We start from the raw sequence: 20,929 nt of genomic DNA, 5'->3' as shown, positions 1-20,929 counted from the left end.
CTGGAGCACTGCATTAGTGCTGTGAATAGTACTGTACATATCAGAAAATGTACTGTTATTGAATCTGTTGAAAACAATTGCACACACTACAGAATAGACTATACATTTAAAATCTAATTTTAAAGAACAGAGCAACACAACAACACATTTTAATAATAACGAACAAAAGAAATGCTGCAGCGATACGCTTGGATACACTTGGGAAATATTGTGTCCAAGTACCAACCTTTTTTTAAAGCTTACCCATCAAGTATTTTTGTCATGTACAGACTTTGAAGCTGTATGGCATAGAATTCTTAAAACCTCTTCTTGAAAATGATTTCGTGAAATAACTTGTCAGCACATTTCACATGCCTATTTATTACACTAAACTTTAAATGTCATGCGGGTCATCCAATTTGGTGGTTATTGGCTGAAATGGATGGAATGAAAGAAAGAACTGAAAAAAACAACAACAAAACAATTAAAACAACAACTGTCCACAGTCACTAATGAAAACCTAATATTTAAAATAAATGCTCTGCAATCATATCATGTTAATACGTATACAAGACTCAAATTACAAAGCAGTCCTGCAAGCAAAGATTTAGAGGTGTGGATTTGTGTGTGTGTGTGTGTGTGTGTGTACACATCCGCGCCAGCCTGAAATGACCCTGTTAAATGACTGTGGCGGTTTGTGCTGCAGCTCCATCAGATTTATGAGTGAGTGTGTAATGAGGAACACAGAGTCCAGGTGCGACCGAAGCTTCAATCTCGCAGGTTCCATAACAATAATAAAACTATCCAATACACCCACACTCGCACAGCCACACACACTCAAACTGAAAACAGCATCCAATTCTCTTCTACTGTACACTAGCAGTGATATGAGTATGGATTCAACCTCAACATGCAGCAGCAATAATCACTAGAATACAAGTGTTAAAATATGTTCTCAATCTGGAGGAGCTAAAAATAGAAGATTAATCTTAACTACATTTTCTGTAGCATGACAGCAGCTCAGCTGTTGTTAAAACAGACTGTCCAGCAATCAGTTTTTGTCACACTGTGTTGTGTTGAGATGTCCTGTTCATTTAAAGGGGTCCTATTATGCTCTTTTACACAGTCTTGATTTAGTTTTGGGGGTGTACTAGAACATGCTTTCATGCTTGGTGGTTCGAAAAAAAAAAAAAAAACACATTATTTTTAACATAATTTACATTATTACAATACATTTCTCCCAGCCTGTCACAAATGGCTCGATTAGTTCCTGGTTTGATGAAGTCCCGCCTTCCAAAAAATGAAATGTGTTGTGATTGGTTAGCTGTCCCACTGCGTTGCGATTGGCGAACAGCTTACACGGTGTTTCAGTACTGCCACACCCCTTGTCAAAGAATCAAGTTCCTTGTACAACTGTTAGCACAAGCTAGATTAAAGTGATTCTTACGTTTTAAATATGGATATTTTTCTTACAAAAATGCATTGATTTGCTACAGGAGGCCTTTATTAACCCCCCGGAGCTGTGTGAGGCACTTTTTATTATGGATGGACGCACTTTATTGGACTTGTTTTGGACTGATGAGGAGTTCTAAAGCTTGGGAGTGCCAGGATCATTTTTAATATAACTCAGATTGCATTTGTCTGAAAGAAGGAAGTCATATACACCTAGGATGCATGGAGGGTGAGTAAATAATACACTACAGTCCTATCATCAGCCTGCCAGATCGCTAATACATGATATTATGTATTTAATTATTTACATACTTAGTTTTATTGTCCGAAACCAGCTCCAGCAAAGGCTAAAAGCAGCCTAACATTATCAAAGAACATCATCACTGATTAGCCTAGCCTATTCTAGTGCAAGTTTATGCATTTTAAAAAACACTTGCAGTATAAGTGAAGCTGTCTACACTGTATGATGAGTGATGGCCGCGTTGGATTTTTAAAAAACGAAATATCTCCCTTTGGAGTGGACTTTGAGATTTGTAACTTTGTAGATCTTTTTGATGCACCCCTTTAAGCACATTGGTTCATTTGATGCTTTGTTTCAGTCCACCTGTTCAAACCATTTCAAGTTTAAAGGAACAGTTCATTAAAAATTAAACTTTTTTATTTTTTATGTTCATGCCTCTTATGCAGTGTCTGTTCTTGTGCCTTCGTTTTGGGACTTTTATGTTTCCTCTTTCTTTTGCTTGTTTTTCAGTCCTAGTAGTCTTTTTGTTGATTATCACCTCAGATGCTCTTTGTTATCCTGTTATTTGTATATATACAGTAGCCCTTGTGTTTCTTTTGTTCTTGGTCCATTCTTTTTTGTTCATGTGTGGATGGACTGTTTTGTGTTTATGTACCAAGTGTTTTGGTTTTTGTTCAACCTTGTTCAGCCTTGCTTCCATTTCTTAAAGGAGAAGTCCACTTCCAGAACAACAATTCTAGTTATTTACTCACCCCCTTGTCATCCAAGATGTTCATGTCCTTCTTTCCTCAGTCATGAAGAAATTATGTTTTTTGAGGAAAACTTTTCAGCATTTTTCTCCATATAATGGACTGGTATGGTGCCCCAATTTTGAACTTCCAAAATACAGTTTAAATGCAGCTTCAAACGATCACAAATGCAGTTGTAAACGATCCCAGCTGAGAAAGAAGGGTCTTATCTAGTGAAACGATCGGTTATTTTCATAAAAATAATACAATTTAAATACTTTTTAACCTCAAATGCTCGTCTTGTCTTTCTTGTATTCTGGCTCAAGACAGTTAGGGTATGTTGAAAAAGTGATCATATTTTCTCCCTCAACTTCAAAAATCATTTCAAAATCATCCTACATCACTGCAGAAGTACCGACACAGTCTTTGCAAAGTGAACATACAAAGAAGATCAAACCCCCTCAACAAAAAAAGGGAAAAACAGTGATATAGGATGATTTTGAAGTTGAGGGAGAACATGAGATAGGAGTTTTTCAACATACACTAACTGTCACGAACCGGAAAAAATAGTATAGGCAGAGCAAGACAAGACGAGCATTTGACATTAAAAAGTATATAAATTGTATTATTTTTATGAAAATAATCGATCGCTTCGTTTCCTCAGCTGGGATCGTTTGAAGCCACATTTAAACTACATTTCCAAGTTCAAACTTGGGGCACCATAGAAGTACATTGTATGCTGAAATGTCCAATACGATGTCGTTCATACAGTCTCCAAAAATCACAAACATTGGGTCTCATACACTAAAAACTATGAGTGACCACAGGAGAACTTCTCATGAAAACTTTCCACCTAATTTACAACACATGCATATAAACTTATGCATATGTGGTTTCAAGTGTTTCCACATTTTCTTTTATAAGTTTAGAATAAATTATAGTATAAAAGCTATTAGTGAATCATGATTTGTTCGTGTAGTGAATGAGACCTAGTGATTTTACCTTCACTTCTGCCAAAACTTTGAAATCTCATTTGCGATGACATCAATGATGTCAAAACTGGTGCTTGTAAATCTTGTAAATAGTTGTGACGTGACATAGTGTTGTACGTTTACAGCCGGTCTATCTAATCCGATGCAGACAGGGAAATGTGTGCTGCAAAATATCACAGTAAAACACAAAGAAGCAACCTAAAACGCTGATCAGAAAACATGTTCACTGTATGTGTGAGATATGTGTGAGCTCTTGTTAGTCTCTAATGATCTGCATCTATCAGAGCGAAGCAGAACCTCTGGCTGTGGGCCGACGGCTCGGTCTGGGCTCATTTATTACTCTAATACACTCTCTCGTGCCTCCGCTCCGCCTCCTCTTTACTCCTCTGACACACACTCGCTGTCTCTCCCAAATATGAGTCACTTGGTCAGCCTCAGACATCCGCCATAAATCTCTGCCATCAAACTCCTCAACCAAAAATCAATGGCTAATTCAGAAGCATTGTTTGCAGGAACACATGCACAGTACTAATGGACCCCAGGCCTTCGGGACTCTCCCGGAGCCGATGTGTGAAGAAATACATCCGTTTTCGACCATTAGGATACTAGTAAATGCCAAGCTAATAGGTTAATGCCAGCAGCATTAAATGAGATGGTACCGATCAATGCAGGAGTCAGGACTGCGATTTACAATCGGTTCCGAACGTTCCCTCGTACACTACCTGTAAATCCTAGGATCCGTTAGCGTCTAATTAGAAGCGAGCCAATGATGGATGGGGAAACAAGCGGTCGGGGCGGAGATGAAGCTGTCATGTTTTTTTTTCGACACTCGAGTCGGTGTGAGAAATTATGAAACAATCGTGCAGAGTGCTTACGCTGCGATTCCACAGGTCACAATGACAAATGGGCCTTCATCCGCTAGCTGAGTGTGAGCACGTCCTCCAGCAGTGGATCTGGACTACACGTGCACACATGCATCAGACAGGCAGCTCACAGTACACAATGTCACAAACGCTTTGGTTTGTCTTCATTTTTAAGGCTTTATATTTTGCTGTTCATGTATGTTTCATATAAAAGATCCCACAGATGCGCACTGAAGGAGGAACCTAAACCACATCTACAAACCAGAAGATCACAGAGACGCCATTGTGCAGGACTCTTCACTCCAGGACATGCTAGAATCATGGTGGTGCTTCAAGTTATTTATTTATTTATATAGAGTGGATTTTAGTGTTGGGTTCGAGTCCGCCTAAGTCGAGTCCGAGTTGAGTCCAAATCTTTTACCAATCGAGTCCGAGTCCAAAATGGGCAGAGTCGGACTCAAGTCCGAGTCCCAAAGGGCCGAGTCCGAGTCAAGTCCGTCCGAGTCCAAGGAAACACTACTGTTTGTCAGTATCTTAACACTGTTTTAAACCAGGGGTGCCCAAACTCGGTCCTGGAGGGAGGTGTCCTACAGAGTTTAGCTCCAGCCCCAATTAAACACACGTGAACCAGCTAATCAAGCTTACACTAGGCATACTAGAAACCCCCTCGCAGGTGTGTTGAGGCAAGTTGGAGCTAAACCAAAGACCAGGACTGAGTTTGGGCACCCCTGTTTTTAACCTTTACAACTAGAAAAATGCAATGTCAGTTGAAAAGCAAAAAGCAAAGAAAAGCAAACCTCTAGTGGATCTTGCCATTTTGATTTTTGATTTGACAACATCTCATAATTAGTGTCAATACTCTGCTAAGCAAACCTAAAGTCATGCAACAGAAGTTATGGCTGATCTATGTAATGTGACATATTTTAGAGTGAAACAGGTTTTAGAATGTGAAAAATTATAGGGCGGGACTATAGACTGTAAAAAACATGGACGTAGTGTCCGTGACGTCACCCGTAGGTTTCTGAAGATCATTTTTGAAGCTCTTAGTGGGCGGGAGTCAGCCGTCGCCATCTTGGAATCGCGTCATTGCACGTCACTCCCGGATAATCGAAAATGGGCAAATAGGCGGGACGTGGGTGGAGCTGATGCTGAAACCACGCCCACCTAGCGCGACGGTGGTGACAGCAGCGGCAATCCACCTGTCACTTAAGTGGCCACGCCCTAAATTATGCAGAACTTTAAGGCTTAATATAAATTAAACGGATGAGTTATAAAACACAGTTGACATGAAGGCCAAAATTAGCTATATAGACCAAAAACACTTTTTGAACCAGGCTGTAAACATATTTTTTTCTGCTGTGAAGTTGGGCATTTTAACATGGGGAGTCTATGGGATTGACTCCCTTTTGCAGCCAGTCTCTAGCGGCCAGTCGATGAATTGCAGTTTTAGTCACTTCCGTGTTGGCTTCAAGAGGGAGATCGGGAGGTTGCCACTTGGGCAGGACTTGACATTATTCATCGATGTAGTAAATGTATAAATTCAAGGCTGGGGGTAAAGGAGTAGGTATCTTGGTGAATGGGACATTAAGAGCAGAAAACATGTAGCCTCTTGCAGCACCTCTTTTATTTTGGATTGTGGCTGTGTGTGTTTTGGGTTTCTTGAATGAAAATGAGGTTGTGAGGGATAAACCTACAGTCTTTACAAAAGCCCTACATATACTTTCCATAAGTCACAGCAAACTCACACCTGTTTTATTTTTGAATGCAGTTATAGTTACATTAATTACACTCAAAAAAATATTTCAGCCCTTAACTTAATTCAATTACGTACAAAATTTCCATGCATTTAGATTACGTAGTTTTAATTTAAACAAATCAATTAAACTTAATGTGATTCAAATGCATCAGTCTTACGTAAATGAAACAGGTAAAGTTGATGAAATAGTTCCCAGTGTTAAACAAACCCTGCTCAGTGTTCATGTGTTTCCACACTACAGAGTGTTCAAGTAGCATTGACACAGTGTTGGAGTTAAGGAGATCATTATGTCATGATTGACCAATAATGATGAACACCTGCTGTTTACAAGCAGAATCACAGAAGGAAAGAGAAACACAAGAATCAGCCACAGCCAAAGATAAAATTAACTTAAATAACTGAAGACATTAAATCTCTGATTAAACAACTCCACAAACAACATTACAGATTGACTTGATTTCTGTCATATATCTATAAATATTATTTCAGAACATCTAAACAGAGGTTTAGATGTTTTATTTTTTTATTTTTAAAGTTTCAATTGACCTCACCATCATGGCGAACAGGGTTTACTTTAGTTGGACTCTTGACTTTTGATTTTTTTATTTTAATTTTTTTAGCTGTATGAAGTACATTTATTACAACAAATAAAAAAGCCAAAAAGAAGTCTGATTAAGTGTTTTTGGGTTTTTTTTTTGTTGTTTGTTAAATCATTATCATCCAGTGGCATGATGCACTGATCTCATGCAGTGGTTAGTCTGTTGTTTTCATAATGTTTACAACTATTATGGATGTTTATCTTATACACTAAATCTTGAAATCTACAGCATCAGTTTGACACACACAGACATCAAGAATCAGCATTTGAATCTCAACAATGGTGACATTCAACAGCTGCATGCTGGGTAGCAGCAGAGTACAAATCTCACCCATGACTCCCAGCATGCAGCTGTTGAATGTCACCATTGTTGAGATTCAAATGCTGATTCTTGATGTCTGTGTGTGTCTAAGTAATACCACAGATCTTAAAGTAGTAATAGTAACAGTTCATACAACTACTGTAAATATAATGAAACTAAGAGGTAAACCACTGAACAAAATCAGCAAATCAGACCACTTGACAATGATTACAACATCAATAATGATTAATCAAGAACACTTAATAAGGACCCCTTTTTTTTTTGCGCTATACAAACGTGCTCTAAGAACACAACTACAACAACCAAAGAACAAAAAAAAAAACTATACTAAGAAAGTCAAGGGTCAAGAGCCCAACTAAAGTAAACCCTGTTCGCCATGATGGTGAGGTCAAATGTAACATTTTTTAAAATAAAACATCTAAACCTCTGTTTAGACGTTCTCAAATAATATTTGTGGATATACGACAGAAATCAAGTCAAACTGTAATGTTGTTTGTGGAGTTGTTTAATCAGAGATTTAATGTCTTCAGTTATTTAAGTTAATTTTATCTTTGGCTGTGGCTGATTCTTGTGTTTCTCTTTCCTTCTGTGATTCTGCTTGTAAACAGCAGGTGTTCATCATTATTGGTCAATCATGACATAATGATCTCCTTAACTCCAACACTGTGTCAATGCTACTTGAACACTCTGTAGTGTGGAAACACATGAACACTGAGCAGGGTTTGTTTAACACTGGGAACTATTTCATCAACTTTACCTGTTTCATTTACGTAAGACTGATGCATTTGAATCACATTAAGTTTAATTGATTTGTTTAAATTAAAACTACGTAATCTAAATGCATGGAAATTTTGTACGTAATTGAATTAAGTTAAGGGCTGAAATATTTTTTTGAGTGTACAATAAATTACATTATATAAGGAATAATTGATGATGGGCCATTTAATTATTAGAAAATCATGCACACCCAAGATGGTTTTGGACCCATAAAAACTGTTGCTGCAAAGATGTTAGAAAAATTATTTTTTCTTTCAAGCTAGAAACTGCCACCATGTTTAAATAATAATTTCAATACAGAAAAAACTATTCAACTAATGTAAGTAAAACATTCTCGAGCTCAAGGCAAGTAAACACTCCAAGTATTACTTACAAGCAAAAGTATTAATGCATATATTAATCAAAAATACAAATGAAATAATATTTTTTTTTAAATAGAATTTTTTTTTTAAATAGAATTGTAGGTTTTTTTTTGTAAGTTTTTTTTATCTAGATCTATATAAAGGCTATTACAGAAATGGACTACAGACATGAAGTAATAAATGTTAAAATAAAACACTGCAAAATCTTCACTGTATACATTAAAGATAATTCTTATTACAATTAATAAGTGATTCAGTCAAGAACAGTGAGTGATTTTCTCTTTTTCTTTTGTTGTTTGATTATTGTTTGACGTGGTCGGCGGCTGCAGGTTTACGCTGCTGTCGCTTTAAGATCTGACTTACATTTCAAATATTTTGACGCATCAGTGTTTCTCCCAGCTGTTCAGGTTTACTTAAGACAAAACCGACTTCATTTACATGAATAGTCTCCGATACGAGCATGTGTGTAGTAATAACAGAACCAATTAAAAGCGAAAGACAACTCTGTATTCGCACACTGACTGAGAGGCGCGTTCTGTGAGCGCGCTTTGACTGTGCGCGCACTAGTGATGCGCGGAAGGCGGTTATATCCGCGGGTCGGGTAATAAAAAAAAAAGCATTCTGATTATTTGCGGGTGTGTCGCGGGTGGATGAGATGAATCGATGAGGCAAATATTAACTACATTTTCTAAAATATGAACCTGTTCTAAATACGTTGTTGCTGTTCGAGAAGTTGTGACAGAAAAAAAGACATTCCAGATCAAGTTTGAAGGGAGTTACGCCTGTGTTAATGCTAATGTGTAGGGTAATATTTAGTAGTGTAGTGCAGTACCTGCGGATACCCATTTTTTAATCCGTCGTCTTTGCGTACACCCACTTCTAAATCCCCTCTGATGCGCATCATTCAGTGTCCTGCATTAGCCAAAATCATGACAGGCCACCATTTCTAATTCAATCGTATGTGAATAAATGTAAATATTCGCTCAAAACACATAGTAAAGACGGTAGGGAATGTGGCGCCGGCTTCCTTTGAAATATGTTTGATGATTGCGCCTGACACGCGCCCGCGCCCGCTCCGTCCGCGCCAGCACCAGATTTGCCGAGTAGTAAAATTAACAATTATTATTGATTACTAATTTGAATCAGTACATTATAACGAAAACAATACCTTAAAAATGAAAAGAATTAGATTTTTATGATCTGAAATTTCTTAAACTGGGTGAACCCCTGTAATCTTTTGTCCAAGGATCCAGTAGACGTTCAAACACCCAATCGATTTCATCAGAGATTGCGGAGAGTCACGTCCAGATGTCAGTTAACGTTATTCTTTTAGCGTGGCTTTGGCTTAAAAGCACGAACGATTAAGCTTATATAAGTGTGCAGCGATGTGCAGATCAGCTGAATCAACCTGCTGTTAAAAATGAACCATCCATTCATCATATCAGCATGCAAAACTAAGAATTAGAATAATCGAAAACGATCGGGTGCGGTTATCTAAATCAGAGAAAAATACAGGTGCGGGTGGGTGGCGGGCGGATAATTTATTTGAAGCTGCGGATTCGGGTGACGTTTGAGCTCATCCGCGCATCTCTAGTGCGCACATAAACCCGTCGGCTTTCAAGTTGCCTACGGGACAAGACCTTTCATAATCATGCAATAAGTCAGTCAACTGTCTCTGGACTCGGACGGACTCGGGATATTTTCCGACTCTGAAAGGCTCGAGTCCGAGTCAAGTCCGAGTAAAAATGCATCCGAGTCCGTGACAAGTCCGAGTCGCCTAAAAATTGTACTCGAGACCGGACTGGAGTCCGAGTACCCAACTCTAGTGGATTTATTCATGTATTTACTGTATATTCTACAGTATCTAATATAAACATGCAATTTCTTTCCCAGCTGTTTACTTTCGCAGACATAACCAACTGTTTTTGTAACTCCTGTGTGTTTTTAACATAAACCTGTGAGTATTTGACAGTTTAAGCGCAATAAGACACACAAGACAACTTAGTTTAGTACTCACATGCCATATGACAGCTGCTTTCTGCGTGTGTGCTTTGGATGTATCTGAGGTACAAGCTGTAAAGGCACAGCCCTATTATGGACAAGGAGGCGGGGAGCAGCAGCTCATTTGCATTTAAAGAGACATGCATGAAAACAGCTTTCTCCTTTTTTTCTCCTTCCATTCAAAATAGGCGAAGAGAGCAGCTGTCATGTACATGAATGAAACAGCTTCACAGTCTTTTCAACCACACAGTATCATTATTTGTAATACAAACATTTAAATAATCACAGAAGTACTGGGATAAAAGTTTATCATTCAGATATAAACTCTAATTTGTACGTTAGCGATCAAAATAGAGTAGCTAAATCACCTTTTGAAAGTTATTTGACACTTAAAATCAAGATTTATTGATTTCGTTGTTACGCCAGTAGGTGGCGAAAAGGAGCTGTTAAAACGTCTTGAATCATTGAAGAGATTCGTTCACAAATGCTTAGTCATTCAGTAATGAAACAAGTAAATTCTGAGTAAGTCACTGAATCATTCATTCATAAATTTAAAAATTTGTTTAGTTGTCTAATTTTTCTCTTCAGAATCTTGAGAGAACCAGAGTCTCCATAAAAAACTAAACAAAACCAAAAAAAACCTAATTTTATCCAGAATCATGCAACTCTTAAACAAGTCCAGTTTTTATGTGGCCTGCTGATTTTTGATTATGGTATTTAACTGCAACTAAATGTTTTGCAATAATGAGACACAGAATAAATATGTTTGATATCATTTTTTTAATCACATTGGATTAGAAACTGGGAATCGAAAAGAATTGGGATTAATAAACAGAATCGGAATTGATAAAATTGAAATGATAACCACTGCAGCATTTTCTAAAACTGGATGCACTGCTCAATTTGTCCAGAGGGGGCAGTGATAAAAAGAGAAATGGATTATGCCATAACTTTTTGAATTACAGATTTATTACAGAAATTATTCTGTAGTTACAGAATCTTCTGGTTAGCACGATTCAATTTAAAGATTTGTGATTTCATTTAGGAACAATGCAATTTGCAAATGATCCTATCTGATTCACAATGAGATTTGATTTAATTAGATTCAGTTATGAGTAATGATTTGACTTTTTTTTACTGAATTCATATGATTATGTAAATGCTTCTCCTAATGTGTCTAAAGAAAACAAAAAACTTAAGATCTGAAAAATGAATGATATAACAAAGAATGCAACAAAGAGTGCAGTGTAATATATTTATTGCTGAGCACAGTGGAAATAACAATTTTAAAATTCCCTATTTTTTCCAGGTTATAACAATTAGCTCACTCCTCAAAGAAATGAATGTACCAGAAACATTTAAGTTGAAATTAATGATGGTGACATCATCTCCTTACATTTTTAAACTGTAAGATTGAAGATATACAATTCACATTTTTATATCCAGTTAATAAACATTCTTAAAAGAAGTCACTGGAATATCAGACGTTATTTGAGGTCAACTCAAACAATTCCTTTCATAACAAAGGTGCAAAGACATTAACTTTTTTTGCTATCTTAATTTCAGTTACAGTCGCTGGTTTTATTCGTTGATTGTTTTCTGTTTGCAAACGAGTTCTTGTGTTCAAATGGCTCTTCTGTTTTCATTGTCATACTTCGAGTATTTGCTATTCAACGCCGCAACAAATCAACCGCTTTAGTTTTCCTGACTGTGTCTACATATGCTGTCAATGTTCTTTTATCTCAACAGGCATTTGTAATTCTTCTAAGAAAGTTCATCTTGAAACCCGCTAGTTTAAAAAAAACAGTTTGGACTTGTTTTTCTCGTAACAAGCTGTTAGTCAGTACAGCAGCACATCTTCACAGCTCTCCTAACAAGAAGCACAACTGAATAAATCAGAGTGTTTTGTGACTGAACTGCTGCCGGCCGTCATCATCAGCACATCCAGACAATCACAGCACAGAAATGAAGCTGCTCACAGACACCGACACCATCTGCTCAACACACTCCAGTCTGCGCTGGAGCAACCAGAGTCAGATGTGGGACAGACGGAGCTTTTGCCCCACATAAAAACCCAGAATTCATCATCAGCTTCTGAGGAGAAACCTTCAGATTGAGTGACGTGAAGGCTGAGCTGTGACCTGTTTACTGCGGAGTGATGCAGTGCGCTGACCTTTCACACACATACATTATTCACACGCTCAGCCCTGAACACACACACATCATTCATCTTTGAGGAGCTCCAAGATGGTATGATCTCTGACACCGGACTACACTGAGGATCTCCTCAAAAAATTACGGTTTTAACTATAGGACACAAGAACATTTTTTTGGTTCAAGATGGTCATTTCAGGTTTGCACTGCTGTGTTGTGAGTTGAGTCCTGTGCATTTAATATATTTATCTGGTTTGGCTAAACAAACTTCACAGTTGTATTTCCCCTACAGTAGATTGATATAAACTCCATTAGGAGCATCAGCAGAAGCGTACGGGCTGTAAACGGTGAGCTGAAGCAGGACTGAAAGCATGGGCCATTATCATTACAGCTCATCAATAGACTAATGGAGGGTGTGTTTGTTCAAGGCCTTCTAACACTTTCTTCCATTAGTGATCCTGTATTGAAAGCAAGAAAGGATTTTCTTTATTGCTTATCGAATTGTACATTACATCCTCCTCTGATTTATTTGTGTGTGCATGAGTGGGATTCGCCAGTTAGCTGTAATGTGATCTCATCACAATATTTAGTTGAGGATTTGATGCATGTTGCAATTTTTGTGTGCGCCTCACAGTATAGATCTTCCATATACAGATATACCATAGATATTCCAATAATAACTCATCTCTTAATAAACTGAATAATTCATCTCTTTTTTATTTTACCCAAAAATTAAACTGAAAGTTCCTACTGTGGATAATAATACACTTCTGTCATAATTTTCAAAATTATTTTTACTTTGTAGTCAAAACCTTTGGGTCTCAGTATGTACAGTAGTTTTAGCTCAACTGAACTTGTTTCATTATTGATGAACTTTGCAACACTGACGCTGTCATTGAACTGAAAAGAATCACTGTTGAACTGAACTGAGTTGAATGATGACACCGTTGTCTGCTGTTTGCAGCTGCAACCGTTTGAAATTTGTTTCATAATCAATGAATTGTACAACATTAACACTGTTGTTTTCCTGTTTATTAATCAAAATGCTTCTGCATTGTATTAAATGCTATGTAAATAAATGTGACTTGGCTTTTTATTCAGTTGTAAAGTGACTCTAAAAGCAGCTGTGAGCAGAAGATGTGACGCTGGACCACAAAGTCTTGGGTAGCACAGGTATATTTGTAGCAATAGCCAACAACACAATATATGGGTCAAAATGATCAATTTTTCTTTTATGCCAAAAATCATGTAAAAATCATGTTCCATGAAGATATTTTGTACATTTCCTACCATAAGTATATTATAATATGTGACCCTGGACCACAAAACAAGTCATAAGGGTCATTTTTTTGAAATTGATATTTATACATCAGGATAGGGTAGGACAACATCTGGCCGAGATACAACTATTTAAAAATCTGGAATCTGAGGGTACAAAAAAAAAAAAAAAAAAAAAAAAAAAAAAAAAATCAAAGTCAAAATAATGAGAAAATTGCCTTTAAAGTTGTCCAAATGAAGTTCTTAGCAATGCATATTACTAATCAAAAATTTATTTTGATATATTTACAGTAGGGAATGTACAAAATATCTTCATGGAACATGATCTTTACTTAATATCCTAATAATTTTGGCATAAAAGAAAAATCTATGATTTTGACCCATTCACTGTATTTTTGGCTATTGCTACAAATATACCCATGATACTTAAGGCTGGTTTTGTGCTCCAGGGTCACATATGGGAGTATATCTACTTGTATGTTTTTGTTTTTTTTTTTTAATGAGAACTTTCTTTTGTCTACATTTTCCACATCATGGAAATCATAGGTAGAGACTCCAAACCTGAAAAGACCACAGACATGTTCAGTATGTACAGTTTACCATTTAACAGTTCTGCTCTCAGACATGAGTTATCTACATTTAAAACCACTGCACTGCAAAAACATGCCAAGGCCTTGATAGGCAAAATAAAAACAATCAATAAATATCAGCTAGTTTTGCAGTAATATCCTGCATAATTCCCCAGAAATGAGTAAGGTTACTGCAGACAACCTGGCGAATTATTGAAAATTAATGCGCGGGAAGGCAGAGGTGGTGATGTGGCCCGGAATCATTTCACTTCATTAATTCAGCCGTCCAGACTCAATTATTCCACTCACACAACGCTTAACAAATATAAATGTGTTTATCTCAAGAAAAGTTTCGAGATTTTGCCCTTATAGAGCTCTTGCATGAAAAACCACTTTCTTACATCACCGACTGAGCATCTTAACTAGAAACAACCCAAACCACTGCTACTAGTCTGAAACCAATGTGAAGTGAAAACACATAGAAAGAGTCCATTACTCTGCAGTTAGACAATATCAATCTAACAGACTTTCAACATCAACCAATCAGAACCAAGAATGTAACAATGCAATGAAATAATCTAGACCAGGGGTGGCGAACTCTGGCCTTAGAGAGCAGCAGCCCTGCAGAGTTCAGCTCCAACCCTAATAAAATCTCACCTGCCTGTAGCTTTCTAGTAACCCTTCAGACCTTGATTAGCTTGTTCAGGTGGGTTTGATTAGGGTTGAAGCAAAACTCTGCAGGGCTGCGACTCTCCAGGACCGACGTTCGCCACCCCTGATCTAGAATGTAATTTGCATGTGAGAATCTACAGCACTGACCAGCTGCTTACAAATAAACCAGATGAACATGCTAATTAAAACCTTCTAAAATAAACTAGTGAGACTAGAGCACATGAAGAGTAATAACAGAATCAACAAATGTGAACAGAGCGGCATGAGAATAGAGTCAATGGAAATTCAGCAGCAGTTCTGTTAAAGCTACAAGTACAATTGATTCATTCATCATAGCCACTTGAAATCTTAAAGTGTCAATAAAATGGTAAAAAGATCATGTTACAATACAATAATACAACATAATATTTATTTATAAAGCACATTTAAAAACTTCCAAGATAGACTAGAATATAGCTGAAAGAATGACATTATAAAAAATGACATTACATATTATTTATCAAGTTTGTAACAACCAAAATCAATGATTAAAACAAAACATTTTTGGCAAACCCAGGTCATTTACCATAGAAATATAATTATTTTTAATGTTGTTAGTGACTGTTACAGTGCCAGCTGTGGTCCGATCTCCCTAAAACTTTGCATGCTTGTTTAGAATCACCTGTTGCATGTGCTCACCAGGTTTAATGAAGTTTTGAGACTTTAAGTTAAGTTAACTTAAAGTTAAGACTTTAAGGCTTTCGGTTAAATGGACAGACCCCTTCTCTAAACGATCCCATTATAGCTTCCCAAAGGGTAAATTTCAACATTTATTTATTGACCTAGAGAATCCAGAGAATTGCACTGCAGTGTTTGATTCCAGATTGAGTGAAAAACCTAAGACTAGTTCGCAAATGCAGGGCTTTTTTTTTTTATATTTTCTCAAGCATTTAACAAATGGTTTGATTGACAACAGTGGTTCTAGAGGCAAAGTTGTTCAGAATGAGAAGGTCTGATACAAATATTGTGCATATGTGTAAAGCAAATGTGTAATATAGAACAATCTGGAGTAGACGTCACAGCTATGTCACTTGCAGCTGTGTGCGCATGGTGGCAGAAAAACACTGGTAACAAATGGAGTGAAACAGGTAAAATCCATGGAATAAGAGAAGAAAAAAAAGAAAAAAATGTGCCTTTTGATGCTAGAATCGGAATGCAAATAATTTTTAGAGAATACTGTCATCAAAGATGCCATTTGAAGCTTAAACGGACAGACTTTGGATGAAAACTGCTATGATTACTTTTAAAGCATACAATTGATTTAAACAATATGTCTACATAATACTCACATATGCTGTATGCTGTTCGTAGAGGATGCATTGTAATAGCCCTACAGTTACAGCATGACATAATATTTAGAATAACCTATTACTATTAACATTTTACATAACATTTATTTATTTTATCTCGCAAATCTCACGTATCTGCTAGTTCAGACTTCATCTCTTTTCATAACGATTTAACTCAACAATAGTGAGTTTGTCAATTCTCAGGGGAAAAAAGCCAGAGCCGAGAGGAAAAGAGAGAATGATGCGTTGTTTTTTCTTATCAGAATTGTAAAATTTAATCTCAGAATTGCAAGAATAAAGTCAGAACTTTGAAATATAAACTCAAATTTACCTTTTTTTTTTTATTCTTTTATTCCATGGCTCCATAGACTGCTACTTGAAAAACTTCATTTTCTGCAACCAGATCAGCTCTTCCCACAAAAAACAAAACAAAAAAACGTTATCACTGTTTGCAAACACCGAATTGGTCTATACACGGAGACGGAGAGTTAAACTTTTTTTGATAATTATTGATATTCACTCTACAGAGAGTCTTCCTGCACTAGTTTGGTTCTGATCAGGCGAAAAAACCTAGTACTAGTTTGCAAATGTAGGTGCAAAATACCCGAAATTTTCATTTTTTCTGGCGTGAGCCAATGATTCCAATGATATAAGAAACTCAAGCCTGCAACGAATAGTTTAGAAGTTATGAGCCATTTTGTACTTTAGATCGCTGTAGCGCCCCCATTAGGCTGACTGGGGTGAGCCTTGGTGACATCACAGATGGTGTGAGTACTACCATCCCTCTGAGTTTCAAGTCTCTACGACTTACGGTTTGGTCTGCACGATCAGTTTTATGTGGAGATCTCTGGTCCTTGGTCATGCTAACAATTACAATAGGGTTTCACAAAATGTCATGAGCATAAGTGAATGAGTCCATACTTATTAAATATGGATGCCAGACTGAGCATATCCAGGAAAAACAACACAGGCCCAAGGATTGAGCCCTGCGGGACTCCACAGTTAATACTAGAGGAGGAGTGATGACCGATATGAACAGCCTAATAACCTGTTAATAACAGAACCACTGTAATACTGTGCAACAAAGACCCACTGCTATCTCCAAACAGGTCAACAGGATCTAATGGTTGCCTGAATCGAATGCAGTATTCAGTCAGTAATGAGACTAAAGCCATTGATTTCCCAGAGTTGGTTTTAGTAAAGATCTCACTTGAGACTCTTAAAAGAGCAGATTTAGTAAAGCTTTAAAACCAGGCTGAAATATTTCATGGAGAGAATTTACAGTCAAATATGATTTTAACTGAATAAGTACAACTTTTTCAAGGATCCTTGAGATAAAAGGAAGATTGTAAATAGGAAAGAAGTAAGGTTTGGCAGTAGAGAAGGAGTTAGTAGATAAGCATTTGTTAATGAACAATAACAGACCATAATTGATTGTTTCAGTGATTTGTTGTGCTAAAATAATGTTATAATGCCACTGAAAGAGCAGGACTGGACTCTCGAAGGCTCATGAGAAAATGAAATTCATCATATAAACCATAAAAAGTGGCATTTACACAGAGATTTGCATTATACCGTTATCGTCTCTGAACACTTCACTGCACACTCGAGCCAAACACAACAAGACAATCACATCTTCATTAATCAATCAACAAACTTCACCTAATTAAGCAGTAATTAGAGAGCCGGGCACGACGCCAGCTCAGATCTAAGAGTGATCGGCAGGACGGGTTTCAGCATAACACAGACGCTCCTACCTTAGTGGTGCGGCGCTCGAGCGGATCCATTTCGTCCTGATTGGCCGTGTGTGTGAAAGCTGTGTCCGCTGTGCTCGCTCGCGCTTCAGGACCAGGCCAGGCTCTGTGGATACAAACGGCATACGTTTTTAAAAGTTTAGACATGTTAATATAACATGCAATGTACCTATGAATGACATTTCAAACTGCTCACAACCCTAATTCAATGATTCTTCAGGTAGAGACTTTCAACTACTTGAATTTTTCACATACTAAGCTTCTGCAAACTTTTGTGTTGTGGAATAATGATCATGGATTCAAGTAGGCGTTTAGTATAGTGTGAGATGACAATGACACTTCTTACCTTTTGGTGAAAAAGTTAGATAACATTTGGACTAGTTGTCAACTTTGCCTGTTCAAAACTTATTATCAAATATTCATGCACATGGTAACAGTGACACGTGCCTTTGCAAACATCACCCATTGAGAGCATGCAAAATCTTAAAATATTAATGTGTTTATTCAATGTGCATTTCTCACTGTCACATCATGATGACACAAGCATGTTTAAAGTTGTGTCACTCACATTCGGGCTCTTTCTCCAGCAGCAGTTTCAGCTCGCGACGTCGTGGACAGCCTCCGTCTCTCTGCTGATGGCCGTTTCTATGACAACAGACAGCATGAGACACGAGAACTGAACACGGTGCAGCTGATCGTTTAGGAAAAGTCTCAGATCTAGAGGGAAAACCACAGTGTGCTGACTGCCAAACAAGTTCAGGAACAAGATGTGAAATGACTTCAGTTGGATGAGATAATGTACAATCTGCCATGCTTGCGAGTGCAGGGAATAAAACATCTTCTTTATATTCTGCAGTTACATGCTGGGAGTCTGTAATGTAATATCATAGGTATGTAAATGTAAATGTAAATGTAAATGTATGATTCTCTTTACCTTTCCAGCTTTGGTTTCTGGAGGCTCCTCAACACTGCTGAGGCGACGAGCCGCGTCTTTCTGCCTGAAAAACAAAAGCAATCGATGGTCACTTGCCCAGTTATGCCTTCACGACCAATAAAATGGCAGTTAATGGCAGCATCTGCATTGTATGTGGCGATTCCCTGGTTGCTTTATAAATTCTGAAATTTGTCTTAACGCTTCCATGTCATTTACACACATTCATGTTGTTTCACATAAAGATAAAATGATGATAGAATTTTCAGTTAGAGATAAACTAACCCTTTACATATGGAACAAAACAGAAATAAGAAATAAGCAATACAATTATTTTCAAACAATATCACATGCTAGTTAACAGGTAGATTGCGCATTCACTGTAAACTTATAATTTGCTGCTTATTAATAATTGTGCTGATTGTGCTGATCTCTCTCCTGATTCAGACCAGACAACCTTTGCACTGGAGGAACTGTTATTATGGATTATGGACTTTTTTAGATCAAAATGTCTTAATGATGGACTTGTTTGAGCTTTTGTCTTCTCAAGATGTTAACTGATGGACTGGAGTGGTGTGGATTACTTGTGGATTATTGTGATGTTTTTATCAGCTGTTTGGACTCATTTTGACGGCACCCATTCACTGCAGAGGATCCACTGCACTTCACCACCAGATCGTCTATATTGTCAGATACCAGTCAGTTTAATTCACAAACGCTTTAATGAAAAATTGTATCCTTTTTTTTTTTTTTTTTTTTTTTTAATAGTATTGTTTTTTTTAAAAGCAAGAAGACACTGCTAAGCAAAGCAAATATGATGCCAAATTTGAAATGTTGAAATTAAGGAAACCGGCAATAAAATGTTTGGTCAGGTTGCCTGAACAGTGGAATGAACTTGTTTTATTCAAGTCAAACATATTAAATCAAGCAGACTATATTTGATTGACAAATGAAAGTCATTTTTAATGGTGAGATCAGGTAGCATTACAGTCGGACAGGTTTCTCTCTATCAGACAGCAGTTTTCCTGATTTATTGGCTCTACACAGTCTTATCAGAGAACAGCTGCTTTTATTTGTGAAAGCATGTTATCAGTGACCCATTACAGGAGAAACAGTGAATAAGGGAAAAGAGCTTTATCTGCAGTCATTAATTGGAAAACTGGAAATCAATTTACTCCAACAACACTTGCTGGAGCAATTATTCAAGGTTGCATTCACAAACATCTACAGCAGAGAGAAAAAACTGATACAGTTCGATCTGGAGAAAATCTGAGCGCTGCTGGCCCCACAAAAATCAACAGAAAGCAGACGCACAGTGGATCAAAGCTGAATTTTTAAAGTTAAAATAACTTGTCCTGCCGCATTGTAATATACCAAGCAAAACATGTCATATACATACAAGATGCTCTGCTCAACAACACACATGATGTGAGGAATCAGGACAAGATACACTAAAGCTCAAATGGTAAAAGTAATGCTAGACTCTACTAACATGCAGACAGAATGGCAAATGCATTGACTGCTATGCAGAACATGCACACATTATTTCTGTGATACAGACAGAAAAGCGTCTGTCTGATGTGTGACTGTAAACATCTCTGAGACGAAAGCGAAACATCCCCTGGAGCGCAGCCTGTGCCACACGTACACATACACCAGAGAGCCATGAAGGGCAGAAAACGGCTCCGTTCACCTTAGAGATATGCATTATGCATGCGGATAGCAAATTCATTTAATATCTATAATTAAGCAGCTCATCAAGGGCAGTGGCTCTTCTGGGGCTCGAGAGAGAGCGACGGGTGGGAAAAACACTCAGATGCCGTCACTGCATCCAGTTCTGATGCTTTGGAGGGATGTTTTAGTGTTTGATCAGATATCATTCATTCACTCCAAACAGTTCAGAAAAACAAAGCTTCAGTGTAATAGCATGAAGTGGCTTAAGACGGATTTTCATTGTTCTGCTTGATTCAGTCATAATAAATCATACATTTGACTTGAAGGTCTTTTTGCTGTCACTACATGGAACATATGTCAGTTTGCACATGAAAATGCTTCAGAGAACTGCTGTATTGACATTTTATTCCAATAATCCTTAAATACTATTTCCTTTTACCGCATATCTCTGAGATAAAGTATGCTTGAATAAGAATATTATTTGTAGAAAATTATTTT

The 20,929-nt window shown here is 37.2% G+C and overlaps 1 protein-coding gene across 1 annotated transcript in view; it reads right to left on the bottom strand.

Annotated features, from left to right (window-relative positions):
- schip1 (schwannomin interacting protein 1) overlaps nucleotides 1–20,929 on the bottom strand; it is a 223,506-nt gene that overhangs the window by 200,415 nt on the left and 2,162 nt on the right. The window contains exons 2-4 of the mRNA XM_051129590.1: nucleotides 18,761–18,824; nucleotides 18,395–18,471; nucleotides 17,830–17,932 (exon numbers count right to left, since the gene is read on the bottom strand). Coding sequence (XP_050985547.1) covers nucleotides 17,830–17,859 — 30 coding nt within the window. The 5' untranslated portion in view covers nucleotides 17,860–17,932; nucleotides 18,395–18,471; nucleotides 18,761–18,824. The remainder of the gene's footprint in view (nucleotides 1–17,829; nucleotides 17,933–18,394; nucleotides 18,472–18,760; nucleotides 18,825–20,929) is intronic.

This window comes from Labeo rohita, chromosome 15 (genome assembly GCF_022985175.1).
Source record: "Labeo rohita strain BAU-BD-2019 chromosome 15, IGBB_LRoh.1.0, whole genome shotgun sequence".
Lineage (NCBI taxonomy): Eukaryota > Metazoa > Chordata > Actinopteri > Cypriniformes > Cyprinidae > Labeo > Labeo rohita.
This window is presented reverse-complemented; position numbering and strand designations above follow the sequence as displayed.